Source organism: Natator depressus, chromosome 14 (assembly GCF_965152275.1).
Source record: "Natator depressus isolate rNatDep1 chromosome 14, rNatDep2.hap1, whole genome shotgun sequence".
Taxonomy (NCBI): domain Eukaryota; kingdom Metazoa; phylum Chordata; order Testudines; family Cheloniidae; genus Natator; species Natator depressus.
Window position 1 is genome coordinate 24,901,633 of NC_134247.1, and position 15,594 is coordinate 24,917,226.

The 15,594-nt window shown below is 48.7% G+C and overlaps 1 protein-coding gene across 1 annotated transcript in view; it reads right to left on the reverse strand.

The window, feature by feature from the left end:
• DNAH9 (dynein axonemal heavy chain 9) overlaps nucleotides 1-15,594 on the reverse strand; it is a 397,352-nt gene that overhangs the window by 267,063 nt on the left and 114,695 nt on the right. Inside the window, exons 34-38 of the mRNA XM_074971509.1 lie at nucleotides 12,725-12,833; nucleotides 11,953-12,100; nucleotides 9,962-10,136; nucleotides 5,168-5,341; nucleotides 3,536-3,743 (exon numbers count right to left, since the gene is read on the reverse strand). Coding sequence (XP_074827610.1) covers nucleotides 3,536-3,743; nucleotides 5,168-5,341; nucleotides 9,962-10,136; nucleotides 11,953-12,100; nucleotides 12,725-12,833 — 814 coding nt within the window. The remainder of the gene's footprint in view (nucleotides 1-3,535; nucleotides 3,744-5,167; nucleotides 5,342-9,961; nucleotides 10,137-11,952; nucleotides 12,101-12,724; nucleotides 12,834-15,594) is intronic.

Below are 15,594 nucleotides of genomic sequence, written 5' to 3' on the forward strand. Positions count from 1 at the left end.
CACCCAAAGTCCGGTTACTGCTGGCAGGGAGGTGCCGAGTCATCACCCACGCCAGCCCCTACTTAGCCAGGCCACCTCCTGCCTGCATCGGGCAGCTGTAGCCCCCAGCCACGGCTCTGCAGGCAAGTCCCTCCTGACCTGGGCAGAGGTGGGGGAGAGAGGGGAAGAGCAGCGAGCAATGGGAGGAGGGAGAAAGAGGAGCAAACAGGGGTGGGACCCAGGGGGCAGATCAGGAGAGGTTCAGGCACTCCTGCTGGAGTGTCCAGGTTTTAAATTTTACAAAGTTGGCAACCCTATTCTGGGGAGATGATATAGCCAAAAAACTCTACTGTGCCACAGTCAAACTGTCCTACAGGCAGTGTTGGTGAAGCCTCTCTAAGACTCTCTGTACATGTTGGTGGTGCTGTGTTCGGCCATTTATAAAAATAAGGGTGTCATTGAGACGGATAATAATGAACTGATCTAGCATGTCCTGAAAAATGTCATTGATAAAATGCTGGAAGGTCATGGGAGAATTACACAGACCGAACAGCATGCCCAGGTATTCAAAGCATCCGTACTGGTTGCGGAAGACGTTTTTCCTCTCTTTTTCTCACCCACATCAGGTTAAAGAATACAGAAATATCTACATTCGTAAAAAACTGGGCAGAGCGTAATTGGTTTAGGAGTTCAAGAATGAGGGGAAATAGGTAACTTTTCTGAACCATCACCTTGTTGTGGGCCCAGTACACAACGCAGGGCCTCAGGGAACCATCCTACTTTTTAACAAAGAAGATTGTGGCTGCTGTTGTAGAGGTGGATGGCCAGATAAACCCCTTTTGCAGATTTTCCCCCATGGAGCATAGATGTGGCTAAAGGGGACTTGAGTGCCAGCCGGAAGGTGAATTAGGCAGTCGTATTTATGGGGCAGGGGCACGGTGTCCACGGTTCCCTTGTTGATTATGTCTGCATGGTGATGGTACTTGCGAGGTATTTCGGCAGCAGCCAGTGGAATGGTTGGGAGTGTGCCAAGCTCCCGTCAGCCCATTCCCTTGCAGGAGGGGTTCCCCGGATGAGGACATGAGCTCCAGAGGACACACTTCCTCTCTTGGCCTTGGGAAGGCAGAATTGTTGGCAGTATTGGGAGCAAAAAAGGGTACTGTCCCCCTGATACAGGGGTCATGGGCAGCAAGCCAGGACATTCCCATGATGACCGGAGAGTGGGGTACCCAAATCAACCCAAACTGAAGGGTCTCCCAGTGTCGGTGGAGGGTAACAACCCCTAAGGGGGGTCATCTGATGGGTGACCAGACCTGAGGCCAGAAGCAACCAATCAATGGTTTCCCCCAGATCCAGGGAATTCTTACACACGGTAGGGATCCCATAGGCCTTAGCCACATCCTGGTCCATAAAATTGCCTGAGTCAACCAGAACCTCCAGGGGCACTGCTGGGCTTATTGGGAGTAGGAGCTGCAACAAGAGTGGGTTTGCAGTTGCTGCTGTCTCGACAGAGGTGCATGGAGGTCAAGAGTCTCTATAGGAGGAAAGGGACCAGCCTGGACCCTCTTATCGGGGCTGGGGATTGGCATTTTCCAACCCCAGTCAGACACAGTCCTGAGGTTTGACATCAGTGTTTCTCAGCCTCAGACAGGCTTGGGCAGGCCTGACCATTCTGCATGGGTTCTGGGTCCTGGATTGCTGTGTGTGGTTGAGGGGCTGGGCCACATTTATGGAGCTGTGCCAGTTCTTCATGTATTTCGTAACGCAGTCCAAGTCGAAACTGATGCTTCTGCACAGCCTCATGCCACTCAGTGTCCAAGGAGAGGTCACAGAATTCAGCCGCTGATCCATCTCCTTGCTGTAGCGTTTGTAGCATGGCTTCAGCAGTTCAGGTACGGTGTGGATCACCGAAGATAACTGGCATGGCCTGAACGAACTGTGCCAGCTGGCCCAGGAGGGGCTGGACTGTTCCAAGCAGTGGGAGGCCCAAGCCAAGGCTTCTCCAGTGAACAGACTAATTATAAGCCCTACTTGGGCCTGGAGTGTGGGGAATAACGGGGATATAGCAGGAAAGGGAGCCAGCACTGGTTTAGGAAACCTCAGAACTGACTATGAGCACCATTACATAAGACTGGGACTTTTCATCTTGGAAAAGAGATGACTAAGAGAGGATATGAGAGAGGTCTATAAAATCTTGATTGGTGTGGAGAAAGTAAATAAGGAAGTCTTATTTACTCCTTCTCATAACACAAGAACAGACTAACATGGCTGCTACTCTGAAACAAGAACTAGGGATCACCCAATGAAGCTAATAGGCAGCAGGTTTAAAACAAATAAAAGGAAGTATTTTTTCACACATTGAGCAGTCAACCTGTGGAACTCATTGCCAGAGGATGTTGTGAAGGCTAAGACTATTACATGATTCAAAAAAGAACTAGATAAGTTCATGGAGGATAGGTCCATCACAGCTATTAGCCAGAATGTGCTGGGATGGTGTCCCTACTCTCTGTTTGCCAGAAGCTGGGAATGAGCGACAGAGGATGGATCACTCGATGATTACCTGTTCTGTTCACTCCCTCTGGAGCATCTGGCATTGGCCACTTTTAGAAGACGGGATACTGGGCTAGGTGGACCTTTGGTCTGACCCAATATGGCCGTTCTTATGTTCTTATGTCTGCGAGTGAGACCTTTGGTTCCCAGAAAGCCAGAGCCAAGGTCCCTGGTGACGATCTGTGTTCTGCATCTGCAGGATGGACACCTCCAAGTTCTGTATGGCCCCACCCACTCCTGAGTGGGGTCTATGCCAGTGAGGTGGGCCCCTACCCTTTGTATTGGGCTGCTCAAACCATAGCCAACCAGGCCTAGTGACTGAAATGAGAGTTCAGCCTATTGGTTAGAGCTGGGTCCAGGGGGGCAGAGTCCAGGAACAAGCTGGGGGTCAGTATCAGAGGGACAGAAGCCAAATGCCAGAGCAGAAGGGTTCACCAGAGTCATAGGCTGGAGCCCGACCAATAATCGAAGCCAGAAGTCAGAAGCTGGAGGGGAACAGAGGCTAGAGCTGAAGTGGGCAGTAGGTGGAGCAGAAGCAGATTCAGAAACGAGGCTGGGGCAGGGAATGGAAGCAGTCGGGAGCGGGACTGGAAGCAAGGGTTGCAAGCAGGAGCAGGGCAACCACAGCAGCAGTCGTGGTACACGTTGAGCAGCTGCTGATCTGCTGCGGGTGCCAGTTTTATGAGCAGGGCTGTGGCTACTCTGTCAGTTCCAAGGCAGTGCAGCTGGGCTTCCTGGTTGCCCAGCAGTGCAATTAGTTAAAGAAGCAGGCCAGGAGCTGGTCTGGCCCCCGACAGGATTTCACCAGGTATCTTTCTGGAGGATTTAGAGTCCACGGTTCCCTCTGAGGCAGTTATATAATAAATCCAGATACAGCTTGCCAACAGCACATACGCTGCGGTTTCCAGCCACCCATACCCCCCAGCAAATTCCATTACACGCACCAGAGGGAGAAATCATCCCTCATCCCCTACCCCCAAGGACTCCTAACCTTCTGCCACTTTACCTTGCAGCATGGCGGAGCTGGTGTAGTAGTTGAAAGGCACATTCTTCACCATGTACTCATCGGCATCTAGCGAGGAGAGTTTGTCTCCTACGAGCACAGATTTCCCAGTGCCAGCATTTCCCACTAGCATGACTGGCCTCCTTCGCTCCAGGAGCCTATCAATGAAGTATCGCACTCGGATGGTTTCACTGGTGGGCACCAGACAAGCCTAAGGGGAGAATGATGGGAACGTGCTATGAGCCTCAGTGCACCCCCTTTCAGCTATGCTCACGTGGGGTGGGGGAATACTGATCCAGCTGGAGATATGCAAGGAGGCAGAGTGTCCACAGCAAGCACCAGAGAAGAGCTGGATAGACCTCTGCCTGACAGTAAATTAGATTATCTACACCAGCTAAAGTCTTCAGTAACTAACTAGTTGTCTGGTAGCATCTGCGTATCCTCAGTAAAACGTATCTCCCTAGCGCTGGTCAAAATTTTTCCACAACAACTGTTTTTTTGATGGAAAATTGGGGTTTTGACCAAACAAAATTTTTCACTAGAAGTGTCGGTTACTCACAAAAAACAATGTTTTTTTGTCAAAAAATACAAACACTCCAAAACTGATTTTTTTTCAGCTGTCAGCCAACAACCAAAATATTTCAGTGCTAGCACGGTGCTTCTTGCGTGTTGCAGTCAAGTTGTCTTCATTCTCCTTTATGGGCCAGCCTCCCCAGCCAGACCGCATGTCCCATGATGCACTATGAGCACAACTCCCATGATGCACCATCTCCCTTCACCACAAAAAGACAGGTGTATCATGGTAGATATAGGCCAACCAGAGAGCCCAGCCTATGATGGAAAGTGTGAACATGAAGCACCAGGGCAGCATTTCAGAATCAAAATATTTGGGTTTTCAGAACTTAAATGTTTTCTTTTTAATTACCTGATTTTTTACAAAAAATTGAATTTTTCCATGGAAAAATCTCCATTTTCTGACCAGCTCTAATTATCCCCTACAGTGCTGAAAAACTGGTGGTGAATTTGCTACCCTTTGCTGGTTGAAATCAGACATGTGTGCATTCTGCTCTGCTGCCATTCACTAGATGGAATCAGACCACTGCGTCCCACCTGTGAATGTGCCTTGCATATTAAAGAACCGAATCAGTCATTAAAATAAGGCCTTGGTTTGCTTGCAGAGAGCAAGTGTGATTTCTCTCTTCTCCACGCTACCCCTTCTGGTTTAACCGGTGCCCTGCTTTACATTTCAGACAGGAGTTATCAGGACAATGGACTGGCACTGCGGAGATGCGTGCAGCTTGAGAGTGGATATCTGACTGGTAATTGAGATGGCACTATGTTTTGCACACAGCTTTGATTCAGTCCATGGATGTTTGTCATTGCCCCATTCATCAATCATATTCCAATGCACTGTAACAAGAGTACTACTTTCTTAATGAACCTTGTCTTCATAATCAAACCCAGGTCACTTAATCACTTTAGAGTGAATGTTTGTGTCTTAGGTGGAATGTCACCATTACTAACAAACCTTCATTTTCTCATGCCAGTACTAATGAATCTTATTCTACAGAGACAAAGCACACACCGCACACATCTATGTATTCTTTTGTGGCAATGAAACAAAGATTCACGTACCTGTAATGGCATTTCAGGATCAAATTCAAACTTGGGGATGAGTTTGGACCAAGGTTCAAACTTTTTTGTTTCTGGATCAATGTAAAAGTCGAAGACAGTTCCCTGAGAAGGAAACTTGATGGTCTTGAACTCAGTCACCCACCACTTACTGAATTCTACTCGGTAGTCTACAAGCTGCAAGACAAAATGGAAAGCAAAGATGCTAACCTGAAGAAAATCTCTAGTGATTTAAAAGGTTATCTACACCATGTCCCCAACCAATTTGGAACCATCCCCTGCAGTACATTCCCCTGGGCTCTGCCCTGACCATTCACTCAGGACACTATTCCACAGCCTAATAGTACTTACTGTCAGGAGCTTTTTCCTGATGTTAAAACTAATCTTAATTTAATCTCATTACTCCTATTTATAATCCTAAATAAATCCTTTCTCATGATGGCCATTTTAGATATGCCTTAGATTAGATAGAGAGATCCATCTGGCAGAATTAATTACATGTCTCAGATTAACCAGGCCAATGAATTGATCTGGAGTGTGTACATGCCTCCAATAGTAGTTGTGGATGGCTTTCATGTCCCCACCTCCAGCCATGGTGAGCCAAGGCATGCAGATTAAAGTTCTTCCTCAAAAATCACAACAGCCCATTTACTTTTAATTTCTGGATTCTTTCCCTGTCACAGCTCTCCTGTATTGAGAAGCCCAGACTGAATGAAGTATTCCAAGTGCAATTGCAACAGACTTCTAGAAATGGACCATCACCTTTAAGTTCTGATACCTTTGCATTAACATTTATTTGCTGCTATACAACATCGGAAGCACATATCGAATTTGGTCTCTGCTATCTTCCCTACGTTTCTTTCCCACTCATATCCCACACCATCCACTAGTCCTCACAGTGACTGTGAAATCTGGGGGAAGGGAAGAGGGCGATTGGACTGTGCACTCAGGAGATCTAAGTTTAGTTGCCTGCTCTTCCACAGATTCACAGGTGACCTTGGGCAAGACGCTTAATCTCTCTGAGTCTGTTCCCCATCTGTACAATGGAGATATTAGCCCTTCTCTTCCTCACAAGGGTGTAGTGAGAAGTTCATTAATGCTTGGGCTGCATTCAGAGACTATGATGATGAAAGACCATGTAAGTAGTGAATGCCACATTACAGCTTGCCCAGATTCTCAGTGAATTTCTCATAAGGCTTATTTTTCCCCACATCCATTCGCTGTGCCCTCTTGTCCAATACAGCAAGTCAGCTGGGACTGCCAACTCACTTCATGTATGCCACTAAAGCTCCAGAAGAAAGCCAGGATTGTCACCAACTGCTGTATTTCAACTGGTGCCCTCTGTGAAAGGCTCCATGGGGCTTTGCTATCTTGAAGCAGCCACCCCCTTAACAGCAGACCAGAGTATTCTTAAAACACACCATTATTATCCAGGATTCTGCAGTCTGGTGCTGCTCACAGAGGCAAAATCACTAATTCCTCATTTCCTTGTTGCTATAATTCCTCAGCAGTGGCTGTAGTAGCCTTCAACGGGGGTGGAAGTGAATCACTGCTAAAAGCTTTCTCACTAGGGTGCCCTCACCACTGCACAGGAGAGCTGCTTCCAGCTGCACTGTAATGTGTCATCCACCCTCCCTACTATGCCATTTAACCAGAGCAATTTGGTCGCAGCCCACACTGCCAGAGCGATGTTAAATTTGAGCTGCTTCCTTAATAAAATCCCACATGGAATTTTACTAATTTCAGAGCCTTTACCTTGAAATGGAAAATCTATCAACTGTTTTCCTACAGGGAGCCCACTCCCTTCCAGTGAGCACATCAGAGTGGAAAGGCTCTAAGATTGTTTATCCTGACATTTCTGCAGCAAAAGGTCAGAGTGAAGGGCACCGTCAATGGAGAGCAATAGACAGATTTTATATTGGATCATTTTTCACCTGGCTCTTGTTCAGCCTTCTGTACCCTTGGCTTCCCTATTCTGACATTTACAGAGAAGCAAAGGAAGAAGCACGGCCAGCATCAAAAGCAAAATCTCAGGGAGAGATTCTGTGGCTGCAGAGGGCTTCTACTGCACCTGGTGCAATCTGCTAAAGCACACCCTCCCAACCACATGTGCCGCACACACTGAAGGTGTGTCCACACCACCACTGGGAGGTGTGATTGCAGCACGTGTAGACATTCCAGCTAGCTGGGAACTAGCTAGGCCAAGGTAGGCCTAGGTCCCGGGTAGGCCCTGGGCAGGGCTAGCCCCTGCAGCTTCCCAAGCTTTACAGCTTTACTAGCTCAAAGCTAGCTCGGATATGTCTACACGTGCTGCAGTCACACCTCCCAGTGGCAGCCGAGGCATACCCTGAGTAGTGCTTAGGGGAGCTGGGACGCATCATTGCTTCACTAGTAGAGGTACCCATTGAACAAGCTGCAGTGGTGGGAACTAAACGTGGGGAGACTTGGAGACCACACGATTCCAAGGAGCACGAACACTACTAACCACTTAGGAAGTTTGGGGTAATGTTTCTTTAGACCCTGATGTGCTAGGACTGGGCCTTTTGGCAACAAGGGACACAGGAAAGGAGCCTGCACCTGAGCACCTTGGCTGGGATGAAGCTTTCTGAGCCAAAGGGATCCGGCTATGGAACAAATGTCAGCAGAGTATTTCCTTGGCTGTAGGTTCATCTAGTCAGAAGCAAATTTCATGCAGATGAACCAAGGCACAGTAGCAGCTCTAACACTTTCCATTGATCCCTAGACCAGGCACCGCATCGAGACACAGCACAGCTGTCCTCTCCCTGCCCCAGGGGGCCACTTCTCTGGGTGAGATGCATGACTTCTCTGCTGAGATTGCCAGAAAAAGGGCCAATCAGTGTCCAGCTGGAAGTGGACACTGTTCAATAGAAAGGAGACAGAGCACCAGCTGATCTCACCAAGGGCGCTGGTTAGCCACCGGAGGGAACAGCCACGGGTCACTACTGAGGCTAACATGAACTGGATCCAAGCCTGGGATTGAGAGGTGAACTAATTACCCTGGCGGTGTCAGACATTGCTATTGTCATCAGGACACCCTAAACCCCAGCTTTTAGTCACTCATAACGTTGCAAACTGTTTCCCTTTTTCTCTGAAATGACCCACAACCAGTCTCCTCCCAAGGGTGAATATTTCTGGTAAGAAAAAATGGATTTGGCTCTTCCTGTGCATGAGGAGTACGACAGAACCATAGACTTCCCCCTTCATCAGAGCCCTCCTGGGACCTTCCTGGAAAAGCTCAACAGCTAACATAGGTGGGGTGGAAAGCAGAAACTTGGCACAGGGAGAAAAGCTTGAGAGCGTGCCAAGGAAAACGGAGCTTGTTTTAATGGATGACTGGATCAAGCCCCAGCTACACCAGAGACCACATTTTGATCTAAGAATCCCTGTGACAGCTGCGCTGCTCTGTGGCAACACAGATCACAGGATGAATCCCAGGAGAGCGGGAGGCAAAGCGCTGTGGGTTGAAAGGATTGGGCAACTCCCCAAGGAGATAAGGCCAATCCAGAGTCCGACCAGCTTTATGAAATGCTGCAAAACCCTGCTCTTTGAAAAAAAGGCTTTTCCACCATAAAACAACACATACACACACAGTCACCCCCTTTGACCTCCAAAGCCCAGTACTGAACCTCTCCTTCCACCCCCCAAACGACAACACTGACCCCCCCTTCCACCCACTAAACCCCAACACTGACTCCACTTCTACCTCCAAGCCCAACCACTGACCCCCCCAACCCAATCTACCCCAACACTCACCGCCCTTCTACCCAAACAGCACCCTCCTCAAAAAACTCACCCTACCCCAAGCAGAGTTTTTACCCCCAAGAAGTGAGAAGTGCCAGGGGCTCCATGAAGGCCACTAGGGACATCGCTATTGCTTTCACTTTTAAGTGGAAGGCACCCAGAGACTCTGGTGATGGGTGGCAGTACCAAACCCTAACAGCTGTATGTGTGGTACATTTTGCAGGGGTGCTTGTTATACATTCTTTCAGGTGCTTGACAAAGGCCTCGCTGCCCATTCAAACATGGCTGATTGGCCATGCACAGAAAATGGCAATGTGGAACTCAGGAGCTGAGCTAAGAGCTCCAGCTGTCATGCACAGGAGCTCCTCCACTATGCACTTCCCAAGCTGGGCAGTAGAAGAGCTCCTCGCCTTCAGACCTCCTAAGATGCCCAAGAGGGAGAGGAGAGAAGCTTCCCTACTCTGCCCTTCCTACACTCGGAAGCCCCTGCCTCTGTGCACCAGAGGCAGCCTGCAGAGGGTGATGGAGCTGGCCAGAACTAAGGAGCAGTGGATGGGATCTGCTTATGGAGGGAATTGATTTCAATCACTTCAGTGGGGGCTGCAGCTGCTCACACCTCTGGAAATCAGGCCACTTAATTAGTTGCCCAGGTATTCATTACTACTACATTCTGTACGGTGTTACTGCTCCAATCAATCAACTTACTGTTGCAGAATGAAATGTTTGTACATAAGTTAATGTCTCTCTCATCTCTGTTGTTTTAATCCTTGACCCTTCCGTTCTTATACTGTCTCTTGTGTAATGATGCCCTTCACAAACTACCATGCTTTCTCTGTAAACAAGGTAGAGAAACAGCACCGCTCATTGCTCCAGAGGTTTCTATCCCATTGACAATTGTATTCTAGCCCCAGGAACGCAACACCATACTAGAGAATCACACTGAATAAGTATAATAATAATCAGAATAATAAAAGAGGCTACTGTTTAAATGGGACACTACATTAATGAGCCCTACTCTTATAGCTCTCATTTTACCTGGTCCTGGAACATTGCTCCACCAAAGGCCCAGACAGCAGCAAACACAAAGTAAAGCTCGTAGAGTTCCTTGGGGCAGTCTGGAGGAGTGTTCTCCATAGTTAGGAGACACTCAAGGAGGTAACACAACATCTGAACCATACTCTGTTCGGGAACTGGAATAATCTTCTTAAACCTAAGGGAAATTGAAAGCATATGAAGTATAATTGGATTCAGCATGGTGGTCGTTAGCAATACAGAGAAATGTACATATAAATCCTCTTTCCGAACATTAACATTTTACTTTTCTGCAGTGTGTATCTTCCTTATGCAGGGATACAGCGAGAAATAAAACACTCATCCCTAGACCTGGAAGAGCAGGCACGTACACAAGTAATAACAGTAATAAGAAGTTTCAGACATTTAAAAACTTGGATCCTCTTGAAAGTAGTAAAATGGGAAACTCGCTAAGGGCAATGATTTCCTGTGAACACGATGAGTTAGGAACAGTCAAATAGAGGCATTATAAAATAAACCCTTTAATCTTGCTGTTTTACACCAACTTAGGAATTCTGTAAATGTAGCTGAACTAATATTGTGGCTGGCGGGATAACGCTGAATTCTTCCATAAAATAATTATAGTTATTTGAAAGGCTGGTCCTACAATTTCTGAATTAAGCAATCTACAAAAATACCTGGTTTAGAACTGTCGGCAGCTAATCCCTGCAATTTCATGCTCTGTCATAAACCTTAGGAAACAGAGTGAGGACCATCCTACGTGTTGTGCTGCTGATGGCTATAATCACACTGGTCACACAGGCAGCAATCTTGTTGCAAAACTCCTTTCATTACAAATCCCCATTTTCACTAATTCAGGCCTTTCTGCGCATCTGCCTTTTGGGCCGACATTTCCCATGCCTGGTCTCTGCCCCAATGTGCGTGTCTTTCTGCCAAGACTGTTGTTCGTGTATAAGGACTGGGATGGAAGATGCAAGAAGCTGTGTCCTGATGCTGCTCACTAAGTGGACAGAGGAAGTGCCCTCAGAGCCTTTCTTCAGAGCTGCACAGCTGACATCCTGAGCCTCTTGGCTGTCCAGATCATCCTTCGCCATGGCAGTTGAGTAAGCTCAGCCTCGTGGAGGCTCTGTGCAGGCATAACAGTTAACAGAATGGGGCCCCAAAGGCCTCATCATTGATTACTGCTGCTAGAGCCTATAAGCCAGATGGACATCAAAAGGATAACAATCTAACCTGGCCAATGAGGCAGCTTAATGATTCCCTGAAACCCTTATTTATAGCAAAGGAAAAACTACCACTATTGATTTAACTGGTGCCCAGCAGTGAACTGTGCCAGACTGGAAAGGGACGCAGACACAATTTCTTCTGCAGCTGTCATGAAAAGAATTTAGAGAAGAACTGCTGAGGGAGAGATCTCAACCCTTCTCATCAGAGAGGTTCCCCTGTGACAGCTGGAAGCCGGTTACAGCTGAACTATATAGTCCAAGAGGGCATGGGCACAGAGCCTGGGGAGGGAGAGGGTGACGTGTGCCTCAACTTTACTTCTTAGTGGCCAAAAACCTTTTCCCCTGAGCAACTGTTTGAAATCCACATTGCTGAGTGAAGCGCTCTGACCCAACTGACTTAACCTTTTCTAAATTCTTTCCCGTTCCCTCTCAAATTGACAGATAATTGACTCCTGCATCATACAACATCCCAGCATGCCCTGCACTAGTGAGCCCACACTTACTACAGACACAAATTAACAGTAAAATGTCAATTAAAGTGAAACTTGGGCCGCAGCCAAGCAAGGGTGTGAATTTGGGAGCCAGCATCCGCTCCTCCTTCCCCACAAACACTACACTGAAAGAAAGGCAACGCTGCTCTGTCAACGGGGCCTTTTAGGGGCATGGCAACAATCTGCCTGGTAGTGGCCCATGCAGCTGCATCACCCAGCAGAGCCCACAGCATGGTGGGTATCGCCCACAGACTGGTTACGTCCCGTTATACTGTACCTAGTTCTAAGTGTGTCCAGGCAAAGCGGCAGGTACTTGTCAAATAAGATGGTCAGATTAGCTCGTTCTGACTGGATTTCTCGTTGGTCGATCCAGCTGCTCACGGGGGGATTCCAGCCCAAGTCTGCTGGGTTAATGTACAGAATGCCTAGAGACACAGTGCAAGAGAGACAGATACAGCAAGGATGCAGCGGGGACCGGTATCTTTCTCCACAAGAACTGTTTCACCTTCCCTCACTAAGATCATAGTTTAAGTAGTACAGCAATGTACCATGTTGCACAGCCTGCTGCTCCTACACAATTGTAATTTAGCCCAGATTTTTAAAGGTGTTTAAAAACACCTTGAAATCAGGCCCTTTTCTCTTGGGCCTCAGCTCCCATCCATAGAAAGGTGAGAACAATCCTTCCACTCTCCTATGTGTCTCTGCCTTGACTATTTCAGCTGTAAGCTCTCTCTCTCTCTCTCTTTGCACAGTGCCCCAATCTCAACTGAGCCATCTACACGCTACCCGCATCACCACCTTCGTTGTCAGCCATTCATCAGGGAGTGCTGGGTTTCTAGGTTCTGCTGCCCACTCCTCAGTCACACGCCCTGTCAGCCAGTGGCACTGTGAATTAAGGCTGCCACTTTCAAAGGGGCCTAAGGAAGTTGGGCACTGAATGCCAATGGGAGTCAGGTGCCAAACTCCCCTGGGCCCTCTGAAAATCTCAACCCTAACCTTCACTTCGTGCGAGTGGAAAGGGAATGCCCTCTTATTCCCCCTTGACCTACCTGCTCTGGACACGGTGGCTGGAGTTGCTGTGCGTAGGTGACTGATCTCAAAGAGCAGCCTCATGGTTGGGTTAAGCGGAATTCTTTCATTGCTTGCTAGTGTCAGCACCTGCAAAGGGCAGATACATTCAGAATATAAGCTTCATGGCAGCTGCATTCCTCAATCCTGCTGGTGAGAATTGTTCATTCCTGTGCTATCGCTGTATTACTCAGTATGGTCTTGCTGACATGACTTCTGCACTGCTTGGTTAGGATTTCATTCAGCTCTTTTATGTGATGCATATGCAAAGGAAGCCATGTCCTTCCATTTTGCTTGCTTACTGTGCAAATCCTTCTAGTCTGTTCTCAGATATAATTTATTACGTGCTTTGCCATCTTGCTTCTCAGCACCTATTTGATATTTTCCTCCAAATATCCCACCTCCAGTTTAGCGAAGAGGATTTCAGGAAGTCTCCATGACTCCCTAAGATACACAAACCTCCTCACATACCTTCTAGGATGTGTTTGGTAGATATAACCTTCAAGCCTTCTACTCCCCAAGAGCAGGAAAATGACATCCTGGGGGGACTTCATACTCTCCCTACAACAACACACCTGGAAACACTCAAGGAATAAAGACTGAACAGGGGGGAAGTGATGGTCCCAGGCTAAAGAGATTTCTAGCCTGTGTATAAAAACCTGGGAAACCCAAGCTGCAAAAACAAGAATCTGACAGCCTGTTTATCACTCAGGGTGAGGAGTATGTTAAACTCAATTTGCAGTTTTGTTTATTTACTAGGTAATCTGCTTTGATCTGTTTGCTATCACTTATAATCACTTAAAATCTATCCTTTTGTAGTTAATAAACTTATTTTATGCTTTAATCCAAACCAGTGTGTGTTTGACTAAGGTGTCTGGCTAAGCTCCCTGTAAGCTGCATGGCCATGGAGCAGTCTATCAAGGGCCATGCAGGCGGGGAGAGGCACCCCTCCCTGGCCCAGCCCAGCCCCGCCAGAGCTGCCAGGGAGAGGAGCCCCGCCCCTGGCCTGGCCCAGGCCCACTGGAGCTGCAGGGTAGAGGAGCCCCTCCCCCACATTGGCCCGGCCCGGCCCAGCCCAGCCCCACCAGAACAGCCGCAGCCCAGGACTGGCGTCCCTCCCACGGCCCAGCCCACCCCACCCCAGCCCAGCCAGAGTTGCCACGGCCAGGGAGAGGCACCTCTCACCCAGCCCCCAGCTGCTGCGGTGAGAGAGGGCTGGGGGGAGTCCTCTCTCCCCGCTGCAGCACTGGGGCAACCTGCACCCTAAACTCCTCATCACCAGGCCCACCTGAGCCCACACACCAGCCCTCTGCCCCAGCCCCACCCCAGAGCCTTCACCCATAGCCAGAGCCCTCATCCCCCAGCACCCCAACCCTCTGCCCCAGCCCTGAGCCCCCATCCACACTCCAAACCTCTTGATCCCACCCCTGCCACACATCACCTCCATATTGGTGCACATAACAAAATTAATTCCTTACATGGCCATAAAAATTAGAGGGAACACTGGTGTCTGGGGAAAATCTCAGCTTGGTTAACACAAGAGTGCATGGTCCTCTTCACATTGTGGGAGAAGCAGACCAGGTGTTAAACCCATATACTGGCCAGATTTGACCAGGCCAGGACAGTACTGCTCTGGGATCCTAGGCTGGGAGGCTGGTAGCTAGAGAGCCTGCATGTGACTGCAGCTGGGTGTGTCCCCACCTGTGTGAATGCTGATGAAAGTGCAAGCTTGGAGGGCTTTGCAACTTATCACAGCAGCACAATGAGTGGGATCCCAGGCTGGTGGGTCAGAGGGCTCAGTGGTACCCACGTTCCAGGTGGCAGCCCCTGGGGAACCCGTCACAGTGGGGTCCCCCATGATGTCACTTTACCCCTTTTATATCTTCTTCCCAGTTGCTGGAAAGCTCTTTTGCTGTGACCTGGGTCAAACAGTTCCCATTGAGTAGTTCTCTCTCTGAGAGGTTTCTATTGTACACAGTTCCTGGGGTAATCCTTGTGCTTGCATGCATTTCCTCAATAAGCCATTAACATTGTTTGGCCTTTTTACTGTTGTACCTGAAAGGCTGCTTGTGGGTGTTTTCAACCTCTCATGTTTCAGTAACACATATACAGCCAGACTTCATAACTTCACATACAATGATAGCACATACAATCCAACAAGCTATTAATGTCTAGCAGATCAAGACTTTTAGAATGATACTTCACAAGGCATTCTTTGTACAAAACATATTGTAATTACATGATAGTGGTGAATATTGGGATGCCAAGGTGTCACAACAACAGAAACATGGTGGAATGGTTGTCATGCCTGGAGTACAGGGATTGAAGAGTATGTGCTGTTCAGGAAAGACAGAAATAAAGGTACAGGTGGTGGAGTAGCATTGTATATTATAGTGAGATAGACTGTAAAGAAATTAGTGTTGTAGTGGGCAGGGGCGGCGAGTTACATGGGCTCATGGGTGCTCAGGCTCCAGCAATATTCAGGGCTGGGGGCGCTGCTCCACCAACGTTTGGAGCTGGGTCTCTCCCCCTGGCGCCCACCTCCCCCCCGCCCCCCCTCCCCCCCCCGGCCCCTGGAGCGTCGCTGCCTGAGTGAAAGTGGCACTGCTCTCCCTCGCCTGCCTCCGCTGCCAGCGCCGGCTGCTGCCTAAGGCTACAGCACAGCACAAGAGCAGCGCCGGCAGCTGGCTGAGGCAGCTGGCTGCTGCTGCTGCTGCACCTCAGGAGGGGGAGGCGGAGGGGGAGGAGGCACTCACATGCTTGGCAGCCCTCCCCTCCCCTCCCCCGGCACAAGACATCTGGAGTGGACCTCACTCACCTGAGCAGCTGCTGGGGCTTCGGTGAGTGTTTG